We start from the raw sequence: 18,630 nt of genomic DNA, 5'->3' as shown, positions 1-18,630 counted from the left end.
TCATCAGTCACAACATCCTGTCTTCGCATTAGCGAGGCGAAGGTTCGGCGTGATGTTCTGTTGAATTATTGTGGACATTAGCAATGTGGGGGCCACAGACACATCAAAGTCATCAAAAGACTAGCTCTGAAAGGATGGAGGCCCTGTGTGGTTTTAATGGTGGCTGGGCTTTTTTCCCCCCGTTCGTGTGAGGCTTTCAGTTGTCCACGTGTTGCATTACTGTGTTTATCTTTGTGGTTTTTTCTCACCGTGGGGGTTGTGTGGGTAGATGAGAGAGGGGATACTTGCAGCCACATTATGGAGGTTTGGTGTTGAGGCCTAGGAACAGAGATGTACATAAAACGCCTGCGACAGTCACAGGGTACATCATGTGAGGTTTACTGTATGAATATTGCAACTTTGAGCAATTGAAAGTAAAAGAGTTGTTTCGGTGTGTATTATAATATTCATATTATTGACTTTAAATGTAGAGTATACACAATTTAGGACGAATATTCTTCCCAAAAGTATGTTTGTATAAGTGATATCATCACTTTAAAAATAAAGTTTTTGTTTTCATAGCTTTACGGAAGCCGCCGTCGTGTATCTACAGCAGCCCTGACGGACTTGTGTTTTGAATTTTGGAAGCCAGAACTTGCTGTGCAAACAAATGTCAAAAGCTTTGCTCGCATAAACCAGCAAAGAGGAGGAGGCTCATCTCTGCCTTCTGTAAACACATCAGGGAATGACAATGGCATTTTCATGCCACGTTGTAAGTCTGTATTTTTTTGGTGGAGTATGCTTCCACTTCTAAATGTGCGCTCTGGGTAGTTTGTACGCTTGGGCTCCTTCGAAACGTGACGCTGCAAGATGTTATATAGCTATGATGCACCTTTGTAAAGTGTAAGTATATATTCTTAATATAAGTACATATATATGCCAGTAAACCCTGATACACAGTGAACTTATAACCTGAATCTAACCTTAAACACGTCTTCACCTTAAAATATGTTGATCTTCTGTTTATCTTCATTTAGTAACTGTATATTCCCCTCAAAATGAATAATACCGTAACATATTTAACCCCCATCTTAATTGTACAAGCTAAAAACTTAATTCTTCCTCCAAAAAAGTATATTGAATCTTAAGTTGAATTAGGTTTTGATGACACAGCCCCCTAAAGAGCCACGGGTGTCTGTGTATTGCTAGTATCATTTTACTTTGTGTTTCCCTTAAATATAATGTGTACTGTCCTGGTGCTACTACTGTATAATGCCTGTGGAGAGACGTTGTCAATGTGGATGTATTGTGACGGGAAGGTTTGGACAGGATTTTGGGCAGCTTATCTTCAACCCCCGGCACGAACAAAACAGCGAGGCACAATTGCAGTTGTCAGCAGCACTTTGGAGGATCAGTGCGTCTGCAAAATAACTCAGTGGAGAATTCTTGATGGATGGCCATACACAGTGCACAATGGCTTAAAATTAACAAAAGATCACGGGCGGATCAGACTTCGCATAGCTACTACATATTAATCAGAAAATGCCTCGACTGTAAATAAGACTTTTCCCTGTAAGTAAAGATTATCCATAAACAAAAAGTGCTTTCTAACATCACTTTAGATTAGACTGAGGGCAATATATTGTAAAAAAAAAAAGAGTGTATTTTATGGATTATTTCTTTTGTATCAGGTTCTGTAATGGCTCCTACACAGATAAAACTGGGATGTAGACACAGACTGCACTACACTGTTAGTTTAAACTAAGAGCTCTAATATACCAGGTGGCAGTAAGCCGTTTCGTGAAGTGCCACAGTACCGCAGTTGTTTTATTGCACTCATCATTAGCACATCAACTCTGTCTGCTGTAAATAACATCCATTCAGCTGGTGTCCGTTAGGCATTCAGCAATCCCTTCCACTCCCCCTACATAGAAAGTACTCAGTTCACTCACTGCTAATTTCTCTGTGGGATCAGGGTGTCCCAAAAGTGATAGTAAAGTCATTTTGGCCGGGGGAAAATGAGCACATTAGAGTCTAATGCTCTGCTCAGGGGGAGAAAATATAACTGGTATCAACAGTACAAAAGCATATTGAGATAATGTTTATGAGGGTGTGAGGGTTCCACAGAGAGAAGGGAAGAGAGGACGCTCGGTCAATGTGGAAGCCACAGAAAAGGAGACGTCTGGCAAGAGGTTGGTGGAAGCAGGTTAGGGAAAAACTCTTAAGCTTTGTGGGAAGAGCCAATATTTGTCATACAAAATGCACGAGTGTAACTTTATCACAAACCGGGTTTTTGCTCCGACACACAACGAAACAAACACGGTGCACACGATGTTGTGGTTGGAGCGAGTTTACTTTTACATGATTAGTTTAGTAAGATTCTATGATGATTGTATTTATTTTTAATTTTTTTTCAATTAGTGCTGGGCACAATAACGGCGTCAACGTTAACGCACATTAACGCATTGCGCCTTTACATAACGTCTGACCGGAAAAGACGCACACCGGAGTCCAGGCACCGTATACCAGTTAGCTCTGTTAGCTCCTTTAGCACAGTTAGCGCGCCTAGAGTCGAACTGGAGCGGTCTGTTTTTAAAAAGCAGCAAATAACCAGCGTACCTGTGTACTGCATATGTGTGCCTCTGTTTTTAACGTTTAGCGTTACTTTAGAGACTCATTTTACACGAGTCATGTAAACATGACGTCACGCGCATCTTTTTTCCGGTCAGTCGCCATGGAAACGTACCATGCATTAATGTGCGTTAACATTGACGCCCAGCACGAAATAAAAGCTAATGCCGCATAAAAATCCAGCCATCCATTATCTATAACACTTATCTTTTGAGGTTCACAAGGTTGAACCGGAGCTAATCAGAGCTGACACTGGGCGAGAAGCAGGGCACACAATGGACACAGGCCGCCGTCCTATTACACGGCCGGAATATGGAGACAAACAACCATTCACACCCACAGTCACACCAAGAGTTAGACAAGGTTAAATTCACACTACAGTGTTTTCATTTAACATGAACTAGTAATCTGCGTCCACGTCCAACATCATTCAGGTTCACAGGGCAAACAGGAAGCTGATCCCCTCCTCTGCTGTTTGTTTGCTTGGTTTCAGATAGGATGACTCAGAAGAGACAACAGCTATGAAAAGTAAGTGCAGGCATTTCGAGGTGAAAGTGAATCTAGTTCACAACTGATAGTCGCAGTGCAGTCGATAAAAGAAACTATCAGGAAGTGAATTTGTGTCTTGTTTCTTGCCCACGCAGACTAAAAATGCACCAAAAATGCCAGGCTAGTTTGACAGCAGGTGTATTTGGAGCAGAATTGATGTAACTTCAAATGAAAATAGACTAGTATGGATGTAGCCTTAGGATCTCAACTTAACCGAACCCCTGAGAAAACTCCACACAATCATGTGGAGAACTTTACAAAGACAGTCAAACCAGGCAATTGCAATGTGTGCCAAATGACACACAAAATAGGTAAATGCTTGGTTTCAATCACCTGGAACAATCTTCCCTAAAATGTTACACTTATAAAATGTATTATATAAGTTGTTAATGTATGGATTCAACTTTCAACACATTCAAACACTGGGGAATCTCAGAAACTAATTATGTTTGGAAGAGGAAACACAAGCAGATAGAGGATAGAGAAGCTATAAGAGGTGAAACTTCATACCATAGACGTAGAGGACGTAGTCGGCGTAAGACTCTCCGACTGAATTGGACGCCACGCAGCGGTAGGTTCCGTTGTAGGACTTGTTCAAGTTCTCGATGTAAAGGTCGCCGCCGGTGATGACGGCGTGGGACGGAACGTCGTCGTCCACCTTCATCCAGTTCAACCGCTGTGGCCTGAAAAGGAGAACAGTGAAGACTGAGCCATCCAAAAACGAAAAGGTCTAAAGTGCACTTAGTGGTATCTAATGGACGCCATGTTCAGCGCACACCAAAATAAACAGCACATAAATATTTCATAGCCTCTTCACTCTGATTTAACACCATCTTTATGATTTTCCAGGCCTATTCCCTCAATGCGGTGCACATCTGTTCGAGGGTCCAGCTGTTTACTCTGGGAAAAAAAAGGCTAATCATAGAGTGAGAATATAAAAAGAAGACATGACATCCTTCTCTTTGTTTAGAGTTAAAAGCAACAATAACTGTGCGGTCGCTTTGTCTCGAAATTACAGGCTTGCCATTCTTGTGTTGCTTGGGAGCATTTTCTGTGTAGGTGGGCCCCCACCGAGTGTTTGTGTTTTGTTCTTGTTTTGTACCCTGACTGAGTTTTATAGAGGGACAGATTCCATTTTTATGACAATGAGCTCAGAGCGACCAGAGTCACAGAGGGTGAAGAGAAAAAGAGAAAAAGAAAAAAAGAGACAAAACACTCCTATTTCGCTGCTGCAACTTCCAATGGCCACCACCAGCTCCTGTTATTTCCCCTGAGCATGAGCTGATGATGGTGTCTTTCTCTCTTTCTCTCTCTCTCTCGTTGCATTTTGTTGTGGTGTTTTAACTTGCTTCCCTTCATTTGAAAACATTTTGCTGTGGAGGGAGCAAAGCAAACAGCAAAACATGAGAATACTAAAGAAAACCCAGGAAGAAATAGCAGTTGGAGTTCAATCGCAAAGACAAACAAACAACTGTGTTAAATGGCTGTGGTGCAAGGCTTGAAAGAGAGAGTAACATGGGCATTCACAGTATTATCCACATTAAATGAAATATAAATAAATGATATATATAGATATATAGACATATATCATATATATGTAGGTCTTTTCCCAAGATTGCCTCAAAAATAGCTTCTATAGGTGGACTGGAAGCAGTGAGAAGGTAAAAGTGAATCCAGAGGAGAGAGAGAGAGATAGACCGAGATGGACGAAAGAGGCAAGATGGGGCTGCAAGGAGAGGAGAAGGGCAGGCGTCTAGAATACAAATGGCTGCCTGCAGCCAGGGCCCCCAGTGCTATCTGCTGGTAATGACTGCACAACTCTCAGCAGCTCTAATGAAAATGACTTCCAATTCCCGGCTCACTGTATTGATTGTGTTTTCATCTTTATAAAAATGGGGTAGTACGCTTGTCTCAATGCCAAGAATGAAAACTGTAGGGGGGCCTGGCAGGGAGAAGAAGAATTTAGAAGTACATGGTGTACAGTGTATGTGTGTGTGTGTGTGTGTGTGTATGTGCATGTGTTTGTACCCTTTAGAGAATCATACAGAGTTTTAGACCTTTGAAATTAGAAAACTTACGGTTAAGGATCGCTAAGGGATAGCAAACCCTAACCCTAAACCTGACATTTCCGGCGGTGAGGACAGTTTGAGATGAGATTTTCAATTTGGCTGAAGTTTGGGTCAAGTTTAAAACCGAGAGCCCACCCACCATTCATTCATTTATTCTCTGTCATTTATCCTTTGAGTGTCGCAGGGGAGACCGCAGCTAATCCCCTGCTGACATTCTGTGAAAGGCGGAAAACTCCCTGAACAGGTCACAAGCCGATCACACGAGGAGTTTTCAGGCTTGAAATCTGTCCAGAGACTTATGTCCAGACGTCCAGACATTGTTACATGACCAGCAGGGTCTTTGCTATGGGGTGGCATCTGGCTTTAGGACGCAGGAAGCAAATCACTTGCACACTTTAGTGTATGTCTGAAAGCAGCTATGCAGGAACAAACCAGTCATAACCTAGAATCAAATCAAATTCTCTTTTTTCAAGTCAATCAGCCACCGTTAAAGCATCGCACAAATGATTCTTGCCACAAAAACCATTTAGCATTATTCTTTCCTAAAAAAATCGAGGGTTGACTACCTTTCAATTTTTGGCTCAGAAATATGGCTCTAATGTGACAAATGAAATCGCTGACAGGATAAATGTTCAGAGGCAACAATTTGTGAATAACCAAACTAATAAAACATTATTATCACGTCATCTGTCACATAACAACCTGCTTTTTTTATTCTCTTTGACTACAGCAACAAAAGCACTTAGTTTTAAGTGAAGGGAAAGTTTATACTTGTTTCTGATTATCTATCAAGCTTTTTCAGATTAACATCTTTTTACTTCTCGGATTAGGCCTCGCTAACACCTGTTGGTACCAGTGCTGTTTCTCATGTGATATTCATGACTCCAGCTGTATGTCTGATGATTTCTTTGTTCTGCTCAAACTCGTACCTGCTTTGTCAACAGACTAATATGATTGATATCTACAACAGCAAGTGTATTGATGTTTGGACGGTTTGACAGTTCTGCTGCCTGAGAGCTCCCACACCTTCACCCAGCCCTGCTTGTTTTAATGGCTTCATTTGCACCCGCCATTACATCTCATTTCACAAAGACCTGTCACCTAAACAAACCAACACCTGTGTTTACACATGAATAACAGCCTGGTGAGTGACAAGCAAGTGCCTTTTCACACGCGGGACTCAAATAAATGATCAACAATGATGCAGGCTGAACCACACACAATCTTTTTAACTTGAATCCATCAACATCGTCTGACAAAATCTCCCTTGATATTTTAGCACCCATCACAAAAAGGACACTCTATTCATGCTAATTCAACTGTCTTTGTGCTAAATCTGTACCTACCAGATATTAGAGCCCAGTCCTCTATTATTAATACAATTTCCTGGACTCCATCCGCTTAAAAAAAAACCTGGTAATTAAACACCTGCTCTTAATATCGCACCGTAATTCTAATGTATTTCATAATTATAGATCAGTTTTAAATTTCCTCTTTGAAAGTCCGGGAAAAGAAAAATAGAAACCATTCAATTACGTGATTATGTATCCAGTGATGGTACTTTAGCACAGTTTGGCCTCAGGTCGTTCTGTAACATTCATCGCAGGTGTAGTTTCCTCTCAGCGCCGTGCTTTTGTATCCATTGGCAACAGTTTAATCCGCCAGCTGAACTCATTACTCTGATTAAAAGCGACACCTGCACACACCTAACTCCCCAAATTCATAGAACGGATTTAGCTTCTTCTGGTGTCTGATCCGTTTGGCTGGTCGTCGTGCTTTAAACCAAACCCCTGTCGTTGATTTTCACACACTCTCTGTTAGCAGGAGAGGTGTAGCAGGGAATTGTTTCACACATAAAGCCGTCTCTGTGTTGTGTTCAGGAATATCCAATATTTTTTAAAGAATAAAATAACAACAAAGGGCCTAAGATAGAGCCTTGGGGTACACCACCAGCAAAAAGGGGCCTGGCCACAACTTTAAAACCTGTATCTGTTTAAATCACAGAGAAAGGACAGGAGATACAGTAGTTTTCTGTTCCACTTTAGTAACATACAATACAGTGGCAGTGATACTATTTTTTATGCAATGTGAGAGGCTAAAGAAACTCCTTGAGCAGCTGGCTGTGACAAACACTTTTATATAATCTGTTTCTCCTTAAAGAAAGAAACAAAAAAAGAATAAAACATTTCCCACACTTGTCGGGCGATGATTCCGCGCCGACATTATTAGCAATGTCAGAGACACAGCTCATGGAGGAGTAGCATGAATTTTTTTGCTGAAATTAAACTGTAACTGCTTCTGAAGATGAACAGTGAGTTCTATCTCGATATATATATCTTTTTTTTCTCTGCAGTGTCTTTTATATCTGGGACTTGCGTCACCTTCTCACCAGAATGAGGAGTTATATTTTTTATCAACTTAAAAGGTACAGTGTCACCCAGTGATGGTGCAGTGGCCTGAACTGAAATGTCTACAGTGTTATTGTGAATTTCAACAGGCTGGTACTTTAATATGTGCCTTTTTATTCTTATCCCTTTGCAAAATCCCTCTTCCTATTTTATATAACGACAGTGATGACGTTTGCCAAGAAGTTTCAGTTTTTCATTAAGTTCTAAGTTGGAAATAATTAGTTGACCAATTCAAAATGACATTCGTTGGCAATAATCATAGTATTATTTGTTTGTGTTACTCACATATAATAGTAAATTTTCTTTCGGAAATGTGCCGGTATCCCAAAAATATTGAGTTTCATATTTTAACTTGACAGAATGATGAAGTGAGTTACGGTAATTTCAAATCTTTGCGTCAGGTATTTTAGTTTATGTGACACCTGGAGTGAGTGACTAATGCCTTTGCTTTGAATGTAATCCCCACCTCTTTCAGACTTCACTTATTTACTCTATTTACACGTTTTCCACAGAGCTTGCATCCCGTGGATCGTAAAGGGGTTTTGATAAGAGTTAAGTTTATAAATCTTCCTTTTTCCGTCCAAAGTTCTGGAAAGGCATCGATGTGCTTGTTTACATTCAGTTCAACTCACTGCTGCCAAACTTTAATGTTCACCTCTTCTCAGGCAGCAGTGCAAGGAAAAGAGTGAAGGACACCTTTTCACACAGCAACCCAATGAGACAGATGAACACACCGAGGAATACAGTCAGGATATGTGCATGAATACATAAATGTGCATCTGTGAGCAGGTAGGTTTGCTTTCCCTCCCTGTGGGCATTTTTAATTGGTAAAACTGTGTGTGTGTGTGTGTGTGTGTGTGTGTGTGTGTGTGCGTGCACTTCATACTGGGGTTTGCCTTTGGCCTCACACGTCAGTTCCAAGTTCTCTCCTTCCCTGGTCAGACCCTGAGGAAATTCCACCACAATCTTGACCTCCGGTTTGTCTGAGAGAGGGAGAAAGAGAGAAAGATTTAAATGCGAGAAAAAATATAACTGACATAGGCTCACCTATTGTTTTATTTACCTTCCACATCCATGTTTGTTTTGCACGGATGAATCCTAACGGATTCCAGACGCACAACTTCGTAAATATTTTAGTTTGCTTCCCATTTTTGCCTACGAAAAACCCCGGCCGAGCTTCATGCACCGCACAGATGACAAAACATGTTTAAATGTTCTTCATGCGTGTTCTAATCCCTTCATGACTGTGCGTATCCCACCCCTGCATGAAAGAGATCAAGCTCGTCCATAGTAATTAGTTTGACACGGAAACAGTGAGGCTTTGCAGGTCAGGTTCAGCTTCAGTACAGATCCCCTGAGTAGTGATGAAGGCATGACTGTGAAACATTAGCTGATGCTAATCTGCGAACTGTTCTGCTCGTGTTATTACTCGGTTGATATGGTCATATCAACAGCAGCTCCATCCACGGTTCGTTCAGCTACTTGTTTTGGTGTAACTGCGAGTAAATGAGTGAGTAAACGATCTCTGAAGCTGTTCGATGATAGCTAATAGATTTCAAAATAATTGTATAATCAACATAATACTACAGTCACTGGCTTCTCGGGGCAATGGCCAATATTTTATTGGCCTCCAGAGAAGAGGGTGGATATCTGTGCCAACATCTTCTTTTCGCCATAGACTGTCTATCAATGGAGTCAAGAGACAACCACAGAACCAACAAACAAGACAAGTCCCTTGTCTACACAATTTCCATAATTCACAAACAGAATCTAGTCTCCAGCTATGACAGCTGGCATAATGCGACACTCAGAACCAAAACAATGCCATTTTGGCAGGAATCCACTTTTGTATGAAGCCATAGACCATGCAACATGTGTACCTGACAACATGCCAAGTAACTGGACTCTAGGGCCAATGGCCAATATTGTGTTGGCGTCCAGAGAAGAGGGCGGACATCTGTGCCAACATTTCCACATCTTTTCGCCTTATGACGTGTGAATGGAGTCAAGAGACATCAGATACAACCACAGAACCAATTAACGAGATATTTTTGCAGATACATGAGACATGGCCTTGATCAGCGAGCTAGAAACTTCCAACCCCCAAATCTTATCCCTTGTGGCCTCGAATGACCCCCAAAAAAAGAGGACAGACTGATGGGAATCCACAGAATATGGTATCTGCTTCACATCAGGTACAGAATCCAGCCCTAGATAACTTTCATATCTTGTTGATATTAAATGCTCTGAAGTGAAATGATCGAAGGTTTATGAGAAATGACTCATGAAAAGCACCTGGCAGTTTTAAGACTTAAATGCCACTTGGAGTGAAATTTAAGACCATTATTTTAAAACAAAAGCTGCCCAAAACACATTGGTGCAAGACAACTTTGCCCAAATGTTTATTTCAACATAAAACATGACTTTTGGGTCCAATGCAAAAGTTATAATACCTAATTCCTGGTGCTGGTATCATGGCGTTCTGGCTGAAAACTGTATTATTGGGTTACGGTTATTTAACCCCCAATTATTTTACCAAAAATATCACAAAAGCCTACTTCTTATGTGTTTTGAAAGAGGGATTTAAGACATTTTAATACTAATTAAGTCCTTGTTTATAGATTTATGAATTAAATTCAATGCCTTTAAGACTTTTTAAGGATCCGAAGGAACCCTGATTCTAAGGGTTTTACGTCTGCTTGAAAACTGGCATCTTTCCTGAGTCATGTGAAAACCAGAGCTCCATAGAGATTGAATATATATACAGCCTTTATCTGTGCTTTCACAAGAACACAAAAAAAGTCCACTATTACACCAAAGCAGTGAAAACAAGAACCAATTCCTGAGGAGAAGGTTAAGGTGAGATCATCTTCCAGTTCATGTCTATGAAAGGAAAATTAAAAAAACAAATGTACTCCAAAAATATGTGTTTGGTCTGGGTCATGAAAAAAAAACTCAGGATAAAAATAGAACAGTCATTTTCCTGACTGCCTTGACCTCGACCTGCTCGTCCAGTGCTTCAAACCACTCCTCGGGTGTGTTGGGCTCACCGTAGGCAAATCATTGATGGGATTTTAAAAATCAACCTGGCACCAGAGTACAAGCAAAAGGTTTGGTGGGAATGAGAGATAATGGTGAAGTGCGGGGGGACCACAGCCTCTAAGCATGAACTGTTACTTGATAAAGTTGAAACGCAACAAGAAAGACAATGCTGCCGCAGATCTGCAGAGGAAGCCGGAGCAGAAACGTGAGCATGTTGTTTTGACAGGTAATTGACGTGCTTTGACTCTCGCGGCTGAGTTACTTATATTGTTAACAGGTCGTTGACTGTTGCTGGAGTTATCAAAGGAGACGAGTCCTTGATTGTGGACAGAAATCTCGTGTTTAATACGGGGCTGAATGATTTGGGTGGGGAACAATTTGGAATTTTTCCTGACATGAGTTGTGATTTGAAGTCATTGAAGTATTCCATATTTACTGTGTTGTAGATGTAATACAGGATGGGGGAATTACCATGAGATACAGATACTTATATGTACAATCATGCAAGAATAAGAACTTACATTCAGCTATATTTGCTCTTCTGGTGTTTTTAAATACCTTGCATTAATTGTATCTGTATATTTTAAACCTAAACCCTTTAAAAAAAAAAAATTAAATTAAATTAAATCAGTTGCGAATGAGTAAAAAATAAAAAGATGTGTGACGGAGAAAACGCTGCAAATGCATATTCTCACTCCTTTAAGGTCTTTTAATGTTGTTAATCGTCTTTAACTTTAAGTTTCTCTTCAGTGTCTTCTCAGCTGTAATTGTCTTTAATTTGTAATGACACATTACAGTTCTGTCTCTCTGTTGTTGTTGTCATGTTCGTTTATTAAGCGTCCCTGCCTTTGTGTATGAAATGTGCTCTATAAATAAAAATGTTTTACCTCGCCATGCAATTTTTAAACACTGCTTAAACTTCAAAATGATGTCAGTCACTTTGTATCGAGCTACAAGTTTTTCCGCAGTTAAAATAGTCACCGGTTTTGTAGTTTGACATTTAAGTGACAGGGGCCTTGCAACAGAGCAGGTGAAGAAGGCAACAGCCTTGAGGCCTGGACTGAAGAGGGAAGGGGGGGGGGGAAGTTGATGTCTGAATACAATGGTCCACAATTTTTGAGAAGTCTTTTAAATTTCATGTTCTGCCTCAAGCCAAAAGCTTGCTGCAGAAAAAAAAACCTTTGTAACTTCAAAGTGACAATACACGGGCCAACAAGTGCACTTACGCTTTGAGGAGTCGGAAATAAAGCAGGGGGAGGGAGGCGAGGACGCGAAAAATGGGCTGATGGGCCTTTGAACTGCCCCGATTGAGCAGTAAATTTTATATTTTTTTGCTTTTTGATTTGACGCGTTTGAGATCAAATACGTAGACGAGAACAAGAACAACAACGAAATAGTAGAGAGAAATCAAAACTTTGTAAATCTTGCCCCAATTTCACATGTTCAGAAAGTTTAATAAAGCATGATATACATAATATGTATATCATGCTTTATTAAAATTTCTGAATATACATATGTATATGTACACATATACACATATATACCTATATATATACACATATATACATATATATACATATACACATATATACATATACATATATATACATATATATATATATATATACATACACATATATACACATATATACACACACGTATATATATATATATATACATATATGTGTATATGTACATATACATATATATACATATACACACAATATCTTGACATGATTGTATATCTTTTAATTAAGACATCCCCGGCTTGTTTACATTGAGCTTTTCCCCTGATGAGAAGCTGTCAACAGCGCCAGACTAATGTCTGTGTGTTGACATTGCGTAATTACAGTTTTCCTGATTATGATATGAATCACTTTGCATCTTTTTCCCCCAGGTTTATAGCCCCCAAATGTTTTTTTTCCCAGCCTCAGCATTTTTAATCAGGATCCACCCGTGAGTTACGATTCCGGAGCGCAAGGTAAAAGTTCCACGCCGCTGTCCGACCTCCTCCGCAACAAACAACACATGTCTGGCCATCCATCTGTCTAAATCACACCCTGTCAGTGGTCGGCTCTCAGCCTCGGTGATGGACAGCACGCGGGCGATAAGCCAAGTCTTACGCTCATTGGGCATGCAACGGTTTAGACAGCAACCCCTTTGGTTTTTGTTTCCACTCCAGGCGCTACATGGCATCCTGCAACGTTTTTTCTTCGCTCGCACACGTCATCTGACCTTGTCATCTCGCAGAGCCGTAAATCTGAAGGATGCCAGGCGTGTCTGTGGGTTGTTTTGATGGTCTCAAGTAGTGATGGTGGAGCTGTCTTGATGGAACACACACACACGCGCGCACACACACACCGCACTGCCAGGATGTAGATGCCGCCTCTTAAGTGGAAATGAAAACGTCTCCCTTATGCAAGAGGGCCGTTATCATTATGCCAACTGAATTATCTGCTTTATTGTGTGCCTCACCTCATAAGCACTCAATACGGCACCCTCCATCTGCCGGCTGACCTTAAGGGTAAACAGCCAGGCAACGGCACAAAACTACTTACTGTGTTTATACATATAAACATTACAGGCTTATTTAATTATGCCGTCCCTTGACAAAACACTGTTTCTTTTTAATGTAAAAAGGCTTTCTTCTTACATCCACTGTTCGACTCAAATTGCCCACACAATGAGTGATTCAGTGTAAATCATCTATCTCCTCATCTCTATCCGTCTCAGTAATCAGCAATTACACTCGACTGTCACAGCAGAAATAGAAAATGGAGGCTTTATTTCGTCTTTTATAATTTCCTAAAAAGGCGAACAGATATGTAAGTGGATTCTCGGAGAAGTTTATGAAAAGGATGATGCAATTTGGGGACTAATCACAGGGGAAATGGAGACGTGATGAGAGGAGGTACGAGTTCGCCGCCAACCATTCACAACAGCACGTTCACTACGGGTCAATTACTTTCACACATCGTGTTCTGGCGGTGCGACATTTGTCTTTTTAGCGAAACCATTTTCACCCCGATGTGATACAGATCATTTAGTGTCGAGTGGAAATGAAAACCCAGAGATTGAAGAGTTTTGATATGATATTGATTATTGTGGAAAGGACGGGAGGAAAAAATTGTGAAATGTGTCCGAAAATGCAATTACCACAGAATTACGTCAAACATTATACAGTTCATATTGTATCATTTAAATATTATATGGTTAACAGCCATTAGGGGGGAGACTCTACTGTTTGGACATACCTACATAGGACCTACTTTGATTGAAAACACCTGGGATGTTATAAACATACTATAAATGTTATAAAAGTTGTGTCCTGAGGAGTTAATAGGCTCAATCGTGGGCTTCAGGTCTTCAGATATCTCTTGGTGTCATTAAAATAAGCTTGCTTGTCTCGCTCGCCAAACCTGGCCCATGAGCAACTATTTGGGAGCAATGACTTAAACATTTCACTCACATCAAAATCTGCAGTAAAATTAAAGTTTCATACAAACAATAAAAGGCTAAAATCCATGACATTTCTACCTCTTTAATCTGTAAACACCTACTGTGTGTGTTTACGCGGATCAGTGACTCTATGATATTTCTTAATAAAAGCCAGGTTAACAAAAAGTGAAGGGTGTTGTTTTTTTTTTCCTCCAAAGGGCTTTTAATTTGAAATTGTTACGGGCCATGGTGGGTTTATTTTAACAGCATAACGCAGTCGCTTTGAAGGCCAAACTGGGGCAGATCAAAACTTGGCTTCCTTTTAAAAAAAATGACCAATTATTCTTATCACAAAGAGGGAATTAGAAATAAAGACCTGCCGCAGATACAAACCTGCTTGAATTAAAATTGTTCTGCAGACGAGGGAAATTAAATCCCTGGACACCGTCTTTTGGAGAAATAATAATATTCCAGGCTGTGGATTTTTTTTCCCGTGCAGCAAATTAAACAGATCAAACTTTAGTGCTGGAAAAAGAACGGTGGACTTTGTTTACTGTGAAATATACGTCAACTAAAAAAGAAAACTACATCCAATTAATATCTCGCTGTAAGTCGCTGTGGCAAATCAACAGCAGTTTTGTGTCACGTTTTTCGAGGATAATTACACACCTGGAAAATAAAGCTAACACAGACGTGAGCACGGATAACGTTTCATATGAACAGTAATAGCCCAGTCCACTCTCTTCAGCTGTGATATTGAACTGCATAGCAAAGAGGTCAAAGAGAAGGTGGACGGCAGGAGTGGTGATGCCTGTTTGTTGCCTATTACAGTAAGCACAGAGCGTGACAGCAGCAGCAGCAGGAAGCAGTGAGGCACAGCGGCGTGAGGTCCATGTGAGCGAGAGGCCAACAAAATGCCAGGCTGCCTCTGTAGATGAGCCGATCTCCTTGTCTCGCTCTCCTCTCAGGAAAGGTCGGACGGTAATAGAGGAGTTTTTATTTTTTAATAGACCTCGAAGACATGCAAAAGGCCAAAGACAGAAGCATCAAATACAAAAATATTATCCCGCTGCCTCCGCAGAAAAACATCTAAATCCTCTTGTACTTGTGATACAAGTCAGGGTTCGTCGGCAGTGGCAACGCACAACAACATCACTGATTGATTAATGAACCTGATTGAACCAGGAAGTAGTTAGGTCTCAAACGTGGGCTACAGGCAGGCCCCCCTTGTCAATTTCCTGGGGCCCTACACTTAATTTACAGTTTATGAAAACTATTATTATTAATAATAATAATAATAATAATAATAATAATAATAATAATAATAATAATAATAATAATCATACAAATATACATTATGTATCACATAATTAAATGTATTAAATTAAAAATCAACAAACATTAAACATCTGTCTGCTATGTTATTTATAGATTAATTGTGTACCTATTTTGTTACTACATATACATATTTGGAATATCATGATGAATTATCAAGATATCATTTTAATTTCAAACTGACAGGGCCTCCGCCCCTTTCTGTCCAGACTAGAAGTTCACTGGCCTCTTTTGTTTTGCACTGCTTGACATTTTTAAATGTAAACACAGTGGCCAAAAAAAACCTGTTTTTTTCTATCTTCTAGAGTCGCTGAAACGCTGACATATTTTGTCATACAGTGTGACTGCAGTGGTGTAGTAAAGTAAGTACCTGTTCATTCATTTATACAATTGTTATTGTACTATTTTTTTTATTGTTATATCATAGTGTTGTACTGTCTGCTTCTAACTCTGCTGTCGTAACAAGTGAATTTCACCAGTGTGGGATCAATAGTCAAATCTAATGTAATCTAATCTAATGTAATCTAATCTAATGTAATCTAATCTAATCTAATCTAATCTAATCTAATCTAATCTAATCAGTTAGCATCAGACCAACGTCTTGTCTATGCAGTAGATTTGTCGTCAGGCTCTTGACAGACAGACAGACAAACTCTGGCGAAAACATAACGTCCTTGGCGGAGGTAAAAAGATGCATACACCAGTGCAATAGCCTCCAAATATGAATTTTAGTATCTTTAATTAGTTTTCTAATTAAAATGACTGATCTCCACCTCTTATTTGCAAAAACAAAAAATTAAATGAGTGCAAGTTCTGTTTTTTTGTGGTGGGTATATGACGTATATATCACACTGACTACATTACTGTGTGGATCTCGATCTTCAACTGTTGGATCGGTACATATTCATTCTGTTGCTCTGTGCTTGGTTGCCATGGGGACAAATGACACCATCTGCCAGAGCATACATTAAAAACAAAGCTTTTTTGTCAAGGAACAGTTTTTAAAAGTGTCAACATTTTTGACTCTTAATCAGACTTAGAAGACCTGAATTTTGTGATTGAGATCAAATTCTTGTCAAGAACATGTTTACTGATGTTATAAATCAAGTGAGAAGTAAGGTTGTTTTTTCATACACTGACATGACCCCAATCTGCTATCAATGATGTGTCTATGAACAGTGGGAGGAAGCAGGGGAAACCTTTTTTTTATAAACCTTCTCGCATTCACAGAAAAGGACTGGTCCCAGTGGGACCCGAACCAAGAACATCACCCAGTCATTGTCATAAAACTACAGAAGCTAAAAAGGGCTTATTCTTACTGACAGAGACACAAAGACACCATAATACCTATCATTTGTGTAATTATTCCGAGATGTTTATGAACGTGTTCTTTCATTTAAAACCATTTTTTTTTTTTAAATCGCACACCAAGAATATTATCTCTCAATTGACAATTTAATTAGTGGAAATGGAGCAGTCGGCTTCACTTTCTCTTTTTATTCATTACAATTTGTGCTCGGAGATGATTTCCCTTCACCGACACTGACGTACATGTCATTACGGGGTTGGAACAATTTCACCCACTGAAATCCAAATTACCGATGCAAGCAGACGATACTCTTGGAAACAGACAAACAAATAGGAGCAGATAAGGCTGTGGAGTTATTTTCCCACGTAAAAGTACTCACACTGAACCTCCAGGTACTTCTGTGCTTGGAAGTCCTTGACTGCCGGGTGGTCCACGATGCAGATCACGGGGACGCCGTCGTCCTCCTTGTTCACGGTTAACGTAAGGCGGCTGGTGACCGTGTACATCTTGTCGTAGGTGAGCTCAACTTTGGGTTTGCCTGTACAAAAAACAGAGACGGATTTCAGTTAAAGAGCTGAAATGACTGCTGCAGAGAAAAGTCAGTATAAAACTGATTAAATATTTCAGTCGACAAAAGGCTGAACCTTCGCCTACAGTTATAAATACCAGCAGCGAACTGCAGATATAAGGCTGCATGTTTGGCTCAAAGTTCTCCAAAGCTGAATTCATTAAAACCTCAGTGTTTACTTCTGCCTTTGCAAATGAATCTATTGAAATTAAATGGCGTTTTTTGTATGAATAGTTTTGCTTACATATACAAGTGCGGCTGGTCCTTGAGGTGAACTGAAGGGAGCCATGTGAAGAGGAGGAGTGGGAGCATCTTGTCTAGGATATATTGTCTCTTCCTTAGTTTAAACTGCTGCCAACACTTCTGTTAGCCGCTGACAGGATTTGGCATGCATTCCTCTCATTACCATAACTCCTAGGCCATTTTGTGATATCTAGAAAATTAAAAAACAATGGACTGGCAACCTGTCCAGAGTGTGACCCCGCCTTTTCGCCCTATGTCAGCCGAGATTGCACCCTATACCTCCTTCCCATGCAACGGCCGTCCAATCACAGACAAGATTCAGCAGCGGGTCACGGTTGAAATATTGCCAGAAAGTGAAAGCTACACGAAAATATATCCAGGTGGCCCGATTATCACGATGGTGATAAGAGGGTTAAAGTTGGAGGTTCTTGAATTTTTTTAGACCATCCATCATCTAAAGACTTTCTCAGGCGAGGTACAACTCTGATCATGTGACCCATCTATTACAAAGTTGACCCTCGCAAAAAGACAAACCAATTAGTCCGACACTGACCTAACACGCATGTCTGCGGACCGTGCGAGAACAACGAGTGGACCCACGGGAAATGAATGGATTTAACCTCAGAGCCCTTGTTACTGTAATATGATTGCACCACCACTCTTGCTATTAACCTGCACTTTCTTATACTGGATCTAGATCAGTGACTGGAATTTGAATATTTTCCAACCTTTTAGTCAAGGTTTATGTCTATATGTTTTACATAACATGGATAAAATGACCTTTTTATTAATTAATTGTGAATTTACCAAACATTTTTCTTAGGGATTATTTTATTTCTCAACTCAAGATGGCTTTAAATTAGGAACAACAGCTAACGTTATCATCAGAACACTAGCTGACGCTAACGCCAACTATACAATATTTTGTTAATAAGTTTAACATGTGAGTTATTTACAGTGTAATGTATATATTTTTTAATGTTATGTAAAGTATTTTCTTGTTCTTTACATTTATATGTTCACATATTTTATTTGTCTTTCCATTTGAATTTTCTGACA

General features: G+C 39.9%; 1 protein-coding gene across 1 annotated transcript in view; it reads right to left on the bottom strand.

Annotated features, from left to right (window-relative positions):
- Window positions 1–18,630, bottom strand: part of cadm1a (cell adhesion molecule 1a) — a gene marked incomplete at both ends in the record, with an annotated part of 408,015 nt that overhangs the window by 73,506 nt on the left and 315,879 nt on the right. The window contains 3 exons of the mRNA XM_083889853.1: window positions 3,670–3,842; window positions 8,523–8,619; window positions 17,140–17,298. Coding sequence (XP_083745979.1) covers window positions 3,670–3,842; window positions 8,523–8,619; window positions 17,140–17,298 — 429 coding nt within the window. The remainder of the gene's footprint in view (window positions 1–3,669; window positions 3,843–8,522; window positions 8,620–17,139; window positions 17,299–18,630) is intronic.

The sequence above is a fragment of the Microchirus variegatus genome (genome assembly GCF_963457635.1).
Source record: "Microchirus variegatus genome assembly, chromosome: 5".
Classification (NCBI taxonomy): Eukaryota; Metazoa; Chordata; class Actinopteri; order Pleuronectiformes; family Soleidae; genus Microchirus; species Microchirus variegatus.
The sequence above is the reverse complement of the archived record's forward strand: the minus strand, read 5'-3'. Positions and strand labels throughout refer to the sequence as shown.